This window comes from Eucyclogobius newberryi, unplaced genomic scaffold (assembly GCF_026437365.1).
Source record: "Eucyclogobius newberryi isolate DKJ021-1_F unplaced genomic scaffold, fEucNew1.0.hap1 SCAF_105, whole genome shotgun sequence".
Classification (NCBI taxonomy): Eukaryota; Metazoa; Chordata; class Actinopteri; order Gobiiformes; family Gobiidae; genus Eucyclogobius; species Eucyclogobius newberryi.
Genome location: NW_027315730.1, coordinates 272,501 through 284,019, shown reverse-complemented (window position 1 = coordinate 284,019; position 11,519 = coordinate 272,501). Strand labels below are relative to the sequence as shown.

General features: G+C 47.3%; 1 protein-coding gene across 1 annotated transcript in view; it reads right to left on the bottom strand.

Moving 5' to 3' along the window:
* Positions 1 to 2,705: 2,705 nt before the first annotated feature.
* The window catches only part of LOC140384267 (pleckstrin homology domain-containing family G member 4B-like), a gene marked incomplete at its 3' end in the record, with an annotated part of 10,627 nt that continues 1,813 nt past the window's right edge, over positions 2,706 to 11,519 (bottom strand). Inside the window, exons 3-9 of the mRNA XM_072466021.1 lie at positions 10,019 to 10,117; positions 8,873 to 9,021; positions 8,537 to 8,675; positions 6,332 to 6,454; positions 5,960 to 6,160; positions 3,500 to 4,158; positions 2,706 to 2,959 (exon numbers count right to left, since the gene is read on the bottom strand). Of these exons, the coding sequence (XP_072322122.1) occupies positions 2,706 to 2,959; positions 3,500 to 4,158; positions 5,960 to 6,160; positions 6,332 to 6,454; positions 8,537 to 8,675; positions 8,873 to 9,021; positions 10,019 to 10,117 (1,624 nt within the window). The remainder of the gene's footprint in view (positions 2,960 to 3,499; positions 4,159 to 5,959; positions 6,161 to 6,331; positions 6,455 to 8,536; positions 8,676 to 8,872; positions 9,022 to 10,018; positions 10,118 to 11,519) is intronic.

The window sequence follows — 11,519 nt, the reverse complement described above, 5'->3', positions numbered from 1 at the left end:
CACAGACGGACAGACGGACACGAGGAGACTGGAGCTGGACCCACTCTTCAGGCAGAAGAGGGACCGTCGGAGGCGAGCTGGACCCACTCTTCAGGCAGACGAGGGACCGTCGGAGGCGAGCTGGACCCACTCTTCAGGCAGATGAGGGACCGACTGAGGCGAACTGGAGCCACTCTTCAGGCAGATGAGGGACCGACTGAGGCGAACTGGAGCCACTCTTCAGGCAGATGAGGGACCGTCCACATGGGGCAGGGACCACTTCACCAGGGGAGGGGCATCTGGGTCCACAGGTCCTCAGAAGTGAGAGAAAGAAAAGAAGGCGGTGAACAGTTTGCAAGTGGAATCAAAAAATAAATATTGTTTGATAGCATAAGTAGTCAGAAGAAGAGGATAGTGCTCAAGCTGTCATACTTCCCCCAGCATAATTACTCCTAGGGCAGCGTAGCTAAAGCTGTGGGTTTATCTTTATGTTCCTAACTACTCTGACCATAAGCGATTTCGAAGAGGAACGTTTTAAGCCTGGACTTAAATGAAGAGACTGTGTCAGCATATTTAATATGGGTCGGGAGCTGATTCCATAACACAGGAGCTTGGTAGCTAAACGCTCTACCTCCTACAGTACTTTTAGAGACTCTTGGCACCACCAGAAGGCCAGCATTCTGAGAGCGAAGAGCTCTGTTTGGATGATATGGTTCTATAGCATCTTTGAGGTAGGATGGGGCCATGTCATTTATGGCTTTGTAGGTCAAGAGTAGAATTTTGAATTTGATTCTAGACTCGACGGGGAGCCAGTGAAGAGACTTCAGCACTGGCGTAATGTGCTCTCTTCTTTTTGTTCCTGTTAGTAATCTTGCTGCTGCATTTTGAACCAGTTGAAAGCTTTTTATGGAGCTTTTAGGACACGCTGCAAGCAGGGAGTTACAGTAGTCTAATCTAGTCGTTACAAATGCATGGATAAGTTTTTCGGCATCACTTTTAGGCAGGATTCTTCTGATTTTGGCGATGTTGCGCAAATGGAAAAAGGCTGTTTTACAAGCTTGATTTATATGAGCTTTAAATGAGAGCTCCTGGTCAAATAAGACTCCAAGGTTTCTTACAGTAGAACTGGAGGCTACACTGACATTGTCCAGTGTGACTATCTGCTCAGATAGAGCGTCTCGTAGATGCTTAGGGCCAAGCACATTGACCTCGGTTTTTTCAGGGTTAAGAAGCAGGTAGTTTAGTGTCATCCAGGTTTTTATCTCCTTCACACAAGTACTAAGTCTGTCTACTTGATCGCTCTGATCAGGTTTCATTGATAAATACAGCTGAGTGTCATCTGCATAGCAGTGGAAGTTAATGCCATGCTTTCTGATAATGTTGCCTAATGGTAGCATATAAAGAGTAAACAGAATTGGACCGAGTACCGAACCCTGTGGCACACCGTAAATTACTTTAGAGCTTGGTGAGGAGCTCTGGTTTACATTAACAAATTGGAACCTATCAGATAGATAGGATTTAAACCAGCTGAGGGCTGTTCCTCCAACACCTACATCACATTCTAACCTCTGCAGTAGAATGTTGTGGTCAATGGTGTCAAACGCTGCGCTGAGGTCCAACAGAACCAGGATTGAGACCAGTCCATCGTCAGCGGCTAATAACAAATCATTTGTGACTTTAACTAGTGCAGTTTCAGTGCTGTGGTGGGCTCTGAACCCTGACTGGAAAACTTCAAATAAGTTATTGTCCTGCAGGTGGCGACAAAGCTGTTTTACTACAACTTTTTCAAGGATTTTAGAGACGAAGGGAAGATTTGAAATAGGTCTGTAGTTTACCAATAGGTCGGGATCTAGATTAGGCTTTTTCAGAAGAGGTTTAATGACTGCATGTTTGAAGGACTGTGGAACATAGCCACTTTCGAGTGAAGTATTTATTATATTAAGAATAGGGTCTATAATTAGGGGAAGAATGTCTTTGAGGAGTCTGCTTGGAATGGGGTCTAGGACACAAGTTGAGCTTTTAGAGGAGCAGTGGTTGTAGTAGTAGCAGTGGTTGTAGTAGTAGTAGTACTAGTAGTAGTAGTAGTAGTAGTAGTAGTAGTAGCAGTGGTTGTAGTAGTAGCAGTGGTTGTAGTAGTAGTAGTGGTTTTAGTAGTAGCAGTGGTTGTAGTAGTAGTAGTAGTAGTGGTTGTAGTAGTAGTAGTAGTAGTAGTAGTAGTAGTAGTAGCAGTGGTTGTAGTAGTAGTAGTGGTTGTAGTAGTAGCAGTGGTTGTAGTAGTAGCAGTGGTTGTAGTAGTAGCAGTGGTTGTAGTAGTAGTAGTGGTTGTAGTAGTAGCAGTGGTTGTAGTAGTAGTAGTGGTTGTAGTAGTAGCAGTGGTTGTAGTAGTAGTAGTGGTTGTAGTAGTAGCAGTGGTTGTAGTAGTAGCAGTGATTGTAGTAGTAGCAGTGGTTGTAGTAGTAGTAGTGGTTGTAGTAGTAGCAGTGGTTGTAGTAGTAGCAGTGATTGTAGTAGTAGCAGTGGTTGTAGTAGTAGTAGTGGTTGTAGTAGTAGTAGTGGTTGTAGTAGTAGCAGTGGTTGTAGTAGTAGTAGTGGTTGTAGTAGTAGCAGTGGTTGTAGTAGTAGTAGTGGTTGTAGTAGTAGCAGTGGTTGTAGTAGTAGTAGTGGTTGTAGTAGTAGCAGTGATTGTAGTAGTAGTAGTCGTTGTAGTAGTGGTTCATTGGTCAAACCCACATGTCGGAGAAAGCAGCGGCCCACTCTGATTGGCTGGTCCACGCAGCGCTCCAGGTCCGGGAGGAAGTGATGTCGGTGGAAGTCGTGTATCTTCTCCAGGTTTGAGAACACCGCCCCCTTCTGGCCCCTGAGCTCCTGCGGCACGTCGGGCCGGTCCAGCTCGGGGCAGTACTGCTCACGCACGAAGCCCAGCGCGCGCACGTACTCTCGCTCTGTGGTCAGGAGCTCGGACAGGATGCAGGTCAGGCGCCTGGGCGGGGCAGGGGCGGGGCAGGGGAGGGAGCACATTTAGACACGGAAAATACAATCAACAGATATCTGCTCATCAAAAACACATGTGTCGAGTCATTCGCTTTAATTTTTGTATCTTTCACAATATTTGATCCTTTTTTTGCATAATTTTCCATCTCAAAACCTGCAGAATGTGAACAATCGGTGGGAAATTAGATTACTCACGTCAGATGGAACAGTTGACTTTATTTCAATAAACTGAGAACCGCAGAAATCGGATGATCAGATTTTGCGGCTCAGCGTTCCATCTGACGCGAGTAATCTGATTTCCCTCCGATTGTTCACGCGGCGCCGCTTTCAACAAGGAAAACGGTGCAAAAAAGGTCAAACTAATGTAAAAGACAAGAGTTTGATTAAAATTGAACTGTAATTTGTCCAAATACAACGGTTTGAAATCCATTGATTCACCGACTTTCGTGATAATCTGATTTCTGATCAGAATTATGGCTTTATCTGATTCTAGAGCCAGATGTTCCTCTCGATGACTAAGACCACTCACTGTGCGCTGGTCGCATCGTTCTGAGCCGGGCCGTGGTTCTCCAGCGGGCCTTTGGGACCGGCCCCGGCCTCTGCGTTGGCACCGCCCCTCCCGTAACCCTGCGTCCCGTTACACGGCAGCGACAGCTTCCGCCCCGGCTGGGCGCGCTCCTCCCCGGGCGGCTTTTGGCTCGCAGCGGCGGGCGAGAACTCGGACCAGAGCGACAGCTTTGCCATGAACTTGGCGCCTTCGCTGAGGGAGCGGCCCAGTTGTTTGTGGGCGGGGGGCTCGGCGCCGCGGCTCGCCAGGTCAGCCTCGCTGCAGTGCGCCCTCGACTTCTGCCCGCCGCTTTCCAACTCCTCACAGAGCCCGCCGCCGCTCTCTCGGCCGCCTCGCCCCTCCGCAGATGTCTGGCACGCGTCGCCGTTCCTCCCCTCGACGTGGGCCGCGTCCAAAAGCAGCTGGAGCTTCTGGCGGCGTTCCCAGGCGGCGTTCCAGGCGTAGGCCGCTCCAGGGGTCAGCGACGGGATGAGCGATTTGACAGATTGGAAGCGAGAGGCGCAGAACTCGGCGCCCAGCTTGGCCCGGTACATGTGGATCTGAGGGGCGAGGTCGGCGGGCGGCGACCCGGGATCGAGCCGCGACAGGGATTGGCCGCACTCGTCGGCGAAACGCGACGCCTGCCGACGAAAACACGCCACTTCAACACAAGGCTGAAACAAACCGCTCCACGTTTGTGTCGCAGACGTTTGTACTTTTTTGTGTTGTGAAAGTCTGTGTTAACATTAAGGGATCAGAGTATTGAACTAAAGTATTCAAGCACGTGTTTAAAATTTTACTTTTACTCAAACTATTCAAGAATGTGGTGCTTAAGATAAAGAATTGCTGATTTTATAGTTGATTCCTTAATGTGTCTAGATAGTTTTAAAGTATATATGTGTTTCTTAAAGGGTCAGAATGTCACCACCAGCGTCCTAAAAAAGAACCCCTTAACTTTTTTTAACTTTTCAAAAACGTAGTGTAGTAGAAAGTTCTCAAATGTAGTGAAGTAAACGTAAAAAGTATCCACTGTAACTACGTACAGTACAGCACTTTTACTTGTGCACTTTTACTTGTGCACCACTAAAGGGTCAGAAATGACTCGACCTGATTTTAATCACAGACGTTAGAGCCTAAAACCTTCTGTAAGTCTCTACATCACAACCCTTTATTACTATAGAGTCATTACACTTCTTTCTAAAGGGTTATATTTTATCCCCATAATCCCATAATTGTATCCAAACGTTAACGCTGAATAGTGTGCAGATCTCAGTCAGAATGTCTCTATTTATTTATTGAACCCAAAGTGACAGGAAGTACACAATATTTACTAAAGTAGAACGAGAGAGAAGGGAAAGTACTGCGTCTCACCCTCTAGTGGTTTTGTGTTGTAACTACAGAGACTCGAGACCCTTTCACGCCCGGGTTCACTGCGTCCCACCCTCTAGTGACTTTGTGTTGTAACTGCAGCGACTCGAGACCCTTTCACCCTCGTCTCAATGCGTCCGACCCTCTAGTGCCTTTGTGTTGTAATCACAGAGACTCGAGACCCTTTCACCCCCGTCTCACTGCGTCCCACCCTCTAGTGACTTTGTGTTGTAACTGCAGAGACTCGAGACCCTTTCACGCCCGGGCTCACTGCGTCCGACCCTCTAGTGCCTTTGTGTTGTAACTACAGAGACTCGAGACCCTTTCACCCCCGTCTCACTGCGTCCCACCCTCTAGTGACTTTGTGTTGTAATCACAGAGACTCGAGACCCTTTCACCCCCGGGCTCACTGCGTCCGACCCTCTAGTGGCTTTGTGTTGTAATCACAGAGACTCGAGACCCTTTCACGCCCGGGCTCACTGCGTCCGACCCTCTAGTGGCTTTGTGTTGTAACTACAGCGACTCGAGACCCTTTCACCCCCGTCTCACTGCGTCCGACCCTCTAGTGGCTTTGTGTTGTAACTACAGCGACTCGAGACCCTTTCACGCCCGGGCTCACTGCGTCCGACCCTCTAGTGGCTTTGTGTTGTAACTACAGAGACTCGAGACCCTTTCAACCCCGTCTCACTACGTCCCACCCTCTAGTGGCTTTGTGTTGTAACTACAGCGACTCGAGACCCTTTCACCCCCTTCTCACTACGTCCCAACCTCTAGTTGCTTTGTGTTGTAACTACAGCGACTCGAGACCCTTTCACCCCCGTCTCACTGCGTCCGACCCTCTAGTGGCTTTGTGTTGTAACTACAGCGACTCGAGACCCTTTCACGCCCGGGCTCACTGCGTCCCACCCTCTAGTGGTTTTCTGTTGTAACTGCAGAGACTCGAGACCCTTTCACGCCCGGGCTCACTGCGTCCCACCCTCTAGAGGCTTTGTGTTGCAACTGCCGAGACTCGAGGCCCTTTCACGCCCGGGCTCGCTGCGTCCCACGCTCTCGGCTGCCCCCCGCGGCCCTCACCTGCTGGCAGAAGGAGTGGACCTGCACCAGAGTGTCCAGGTCGCGGCGCCTTCGCTCCGCTCGCACCATGAAGTCGGCCATGTTGGACTGGAACGTGTTGACCAGCGTTTGCAGTACTTCTGTGGTGGGACCGGGTTCGGCGGTGCTCTGGAGGATCTTCACCGCGCTCTTCATCAGTTTAGAGGACGACTCCTGCTTCTCCTGCAAATGAGTCAGTTTGATTCTATTACAAAAGGATTAACATGTATTTGTGTGTTAAGTGTGTGTCATAATGTGCGGTTAAATGTGCAGTAAATGCGGTAAAATCCAGGATTGTCCTTATTTTGTGACATCAGATGGATTTGTGTCTAAATGAAAGTGCAGAAGTCGTACTCTGGCCACGCCCATGAAGACGGTGAAGCTGTGCAGCGCCTCCTCGGCCGCGGTCAGTGTTTCCTCTGAAGGCCACGACTCCTTCAGAACCTGCTCCGCCTCCGAGCTCAGCCACCCGCCGGTCTGAACACACAACAAGTACACTTAACAAGCCTGAACACACAACAAGAACACTTAAGTCTGAACACACAACAAGTACACTTAACAAGCCTGAACACACAACAAAGACACTTAACAAGCTTGAACACACAACAAGTACACTTAACAAGCCTGAACACACAACAAGAACACTTAAGTCTGAACACACAACAAGTACACTTAACAAGCCTGAACACACAACAAAGACACTTAACAAGCTTGAACACACAACAAGGACACTTAACAATCCTGAACACACAACAAGGACACTTAACATGCCTGAACACACAACAAGGACACTTAAGCCTGAACACACAACAAGTACACTTAACATGTCTGAACACACAACAAGGACACTTAACACGCCTGAACACACAAGTACACTTATCACGCCTGAACACACAACAAGTACACTTAACACGCCTGAACACACAACAAGGACACTTAAGTCTGAACACATAACAAGTACACTTAACAAGCCTGAACACACAACAAGGACACTTAAGTCTGAACACATAACAAGTACACTTAAGTCTGAACACACAACACGTACACTTAACATGCCTGAACACACAAGTACACTTAACAAGTCTGAACACACAACAAGGACACTTAAGTCTGAACACATAACAAGTACACTTAAGTCTGAACACACAACAAGTACACTTAACATGCCTGAACACACAAGTACACTTAACAAGTCTGAACACACAACAAGGACACTTAAGTCTGAACACATAACAAGTACACTTAAGTCTGAACACACAACAAGTACACTTAACATGCCTGAACACACAAGTACACTTAACACGCCTGAACACACAACAAGGACACTTAAGTCTGAACAAGTTTGAACACACAACAAGGACACTTAACACGCCTGAACACACAAGTACACTTAACACACCTGAACACACAAGTGCACTTAAGTCTGAACACACAAGTACACTTAACACGCCTGAACACACAACAAGTACACTTAACACACCTGAACAAACAACAAGTACACTTAACATGCCTGAACACACAAGGACACTTAACACGCCTGAACACACAACAAGTACACTTAACAAGTCTGTGAACACACAACAAGTGCACTTAACAAGTCTGAAGACACAACAAGGACACTAAACAAGTGAACACACAACAAGTACACTTAAAAAGTCTGAACACACAACAAGTGCACTTAACAAGCCTGAACACACAAAAAGTACACTTAACAAGTCTGAACACACAACAGGTACACTTAACAAGTCCGAACACACAACAAGTACACTTAACAAGTCTGAACACACAACAAGTACACTTAAGCCTGAACACACAACAAGTGCACGTAAGTCTGAACACACAACAAGTACACTTAAGCCTGAACACACAACAAGTGCACGTAAGTCTGAACACACAACAAGTACACTAAACAAGTCTGAACACACAACAAGTACACTTAACAAGTCTGAACACACAACAAGTGCACTTAAGCCTAAACACACAAGTACCGTATTTTCTAAGTCGCACCAGCCAAAAAATGCATAATAGAGAAGATAAAAACATACATAAGTGGCATTTTTGGGGGAAATGTATTTGATAAAATCCATGACCAAGATAAATATTTCATGTTTAAATGCAGTTTAAAATAACAGATGAGAGAACATGGTGAATAGGTGTACGTATGCTAACGCTAATACCTTCAGCTACATGACGTATGCTAACGCTAACACCTTCAGCTACATGACGTATGCTAACGCTAACACCTTCAGCTACATGAGGTATGCTAACGCTAACACCTTCAGCTACATGAGGCACAGACAGAACTGTGGTAAGTGTCTGGTATGTTAACGTAACATATGAACAGTTATTCAGATAACTATAGCATAAAGAACATGCTAACAAGTTTAGCAAAGCATCAGTTTTACCCCAAATCACTAAATCCATTGAATTCTTCTTCCTCTGTGTCACTTCTAAACAACTCCAAAAACTCCGGAGGAAGAGGAAGTGCAGATTCTTCTTCAGCGTCGCTTAGAGCCTAGAGCGCCCTCTTGTGGTTGTCAGTTTGATTGTGAAACGCACCTCGCACACACAATTCTCGGCCTGTCGCAGCGAGAGCAGACACTCCAGACGCTGAAGGCTCACGTTGGACTTCATCACCAGAGAGTGAAGCTTCTCCTCCACAGAGTTGTAGAGCAGCGACGCCGATTCCAGCCAATTCCTGAGGAGCAGGAGACAACGAGAACTTTAAACACCTGTCGAGGGGGAGGGGCTAAAGCGTGTCTGACCTGTAGTCGTGAGGGGAGGGGCTAAAGCGTGTCTGACCTGTAGTCGTGGGAGCGGGGGAGGGGCTAACCTGTAGTCATGGAAGCGGGGGAGGGGCTAACCGGTAGTCATGGGAGCGGGGGAGGGGCTAACCTGTAGTCGTGGGAGCGGGGGAAGCGAGGCTGGTCTTTGCGGACTTGAGCCAGGACCGAGCCTCCTTCTCTCTGCAGCTTCATGAGCCCAGGATCCTTCAGAACCTCCAGCATCAGAGAGCGCTGCTGCTCCACGCTCCGGGACACCTCCTGAGGAGAGACACACGCCTCAGTATGAACACCTCCTGAGGAGGGACACACGCCTCAGTATGAACACCTCCTGAAGAGAGACACACGCCTCAGTATGAGCACCTCCTGAGGAGAGACACACGCCTCAGTATGAACATCTCCTGAGGAGGGACACACGCCTCAGTATGAACACCTCCTGAAGAGAGACACACGCCTCAGTATGAGCACCTCCTGAGGAGAGACACACGCCTCAGTATGAACATCTCCTGAAGAGAGACACACGCCTCAGTATGAACACCTCCTGAGGAGGGACACACGCCTCAGTATGAACACCTCCTGAGGAGAGACACACGCCTCAGTATGAACACCTCCTGAGGAGGGACACATGCCTCAGTATGAACACCTCCTGAGGAGGGACACACGCCTCAGTATGAACACCTCCTGAGGAGACTAAGAGAAATCGGGCTCGAGAGACGTCCCTTAACTGACCGTACACAGTGACTGTGTGTCGCATCCCGACATCTACAACTCTTTAATCCTCCAGGTCATTTGTTTGTTAACTCCTTCCTCGAGATTTAATGAAAATATTCACTAACTTCTCCGTCTGTGGCTGCTGTGCCAGGATCAATATGATGAATTTGGAGCAAAACGATATGATTTTCATTTTGGATCTCTGATCTGTTGACACTGTTAGTTTTCACCCAATACGGGGCGAGGACGTTCTGGTGGCACAGGAAGTGGCATATGACCGGAGACAGCTGCGTCCGAATGACCACCCTGACCCCTCCTTCTCGTCCCCTGACCCCTCCTTCTCATCCCCTGACCCCTCCTTCTCGTCCCTCGTGACCCCTAGTGACCATCGCTGGACACTACTTTTCAAGGTGCATCGTGGGAAGTTTTGAGTACATTATCTTTTCACCTGCTGGACATTGGGACACACTACAAAACGGCGTGAGCCCTGAATAGCGCCCTCTGTAGAAAGAGCGTGGACATTCGGACTTCTGTAAATGGGACTGACCTGAGCCGTGTCCAGCTTCTGAGTGCCCTCTACAGTTTGGATGGCGCGCTGCAACAAGCCTTCTGCTGCTTTCAGATCGGACGTGAACGAAACCATTCTCTGCGGAAAAAAATATCAATAATAATGATAAGCAAGTGTCAAATCTTCACCTCCAGTCCAAATCTAGTCCAAATCCAGTCCAAATCCAGTCCAAATCTAGTCCAAATCCAGTCCAAATCCAGTCCTAATCTAGTCCAAATCCAGTCCTAATCTAGTCCAAATCCAGTCCAAGTCCAGTCCTAATCTAGTCCAAATCCAGTCCAAATCCAGTCCAAAGCCTGTCTATATCCAGTCCAAATCCAGTCCATATCCACTCCAAATCCAGTCCAAATCCAGTCCTAATCGAGTCCTAATCTAGTCCTAATCTAGTCCAAATCCTGTCAAAATCCATTCCAAATTCAGTCCAAATCTAGTCCAAATCCAGTCCTAATCGAGTCCTAATCTAGTCCAAATCTAGTCCAAATCCAGTCCTAATCGAGTCCCAATGCTGTCAAAATCCAGTCCAAATCTAGTCCAAATCCAGTCCAAATCTAGTCCAAATCCAGTCCAAATCCAGTCCAAATCTAGTCCAAATCCAGTCCAAATCCAGTTCTAATCTAGTCCAAATCCAGTCCAAATCCAGTCCTAATCTAGTCCAAATCCAGTTCAAATCCAGTCCTAATCTAGTCCAAATCCAGTCCAAATCCAGTCCTAATCTAGTCCAAATCCAGTCCAAATCCAGTCCTAATCCAGTCCTAAAATAGTCCAAATCCAGTCCAAATCCAGTCCAAATCTAATCCAAATCCAGTCCAAATCCAGTCCTAATCGAGTTCAAATCCAGTCCATTTCCAGTCCAAATCCAGTCCAAAGCCTGTCTATATCCAGTCCAAATCCAGTCCATATCCACTCCAAATCCAGTCCATATCCAGTCCAAATCCAGTCCAAATCCAGTCCAAATCCAGTCCTAATCGAGTCCTAATCCAGTCCAGATCCAGTCCAAATCTAGTCCAAATCCAGTCCAAATCCAGTCCCAATTGAGTCCTAATCTAGTCCAAATCCTGTCAAAATCCATTCCAAATCCATTCCAAATCCAGTCCAAATCCAGTCCTAACCGAGTCCTAATCTAGTCCTAATCTAGTCCAAATCCTGTCAAAATCCATTCCAAATCCAGTCCAAATCTAGTCCAAATCCAGTCCTAATCGAGTCCTAATCTAGTCCAAATCTAGTCCAAATCCAGTCCTAATCGAGTCCCAATCCAGTCCTAATCTAGTCCAAATCCTGTCAAAATCCAGTCCAAATCAAGTCCAAATCCAGTCCTACTCCAGTCCTAATCTAGTCCAAATCCTGTCAAAATCCAGTCCAAATCCAGTCCTAATCCATTCCTGAGTCTTTACGCCACATTGAAATTACTTTTCTAAGCATACGTCCTACAAACACGAGGCCTACAGGTAGCAGCCTACAGTTAGCGTTTACATACTTCCTA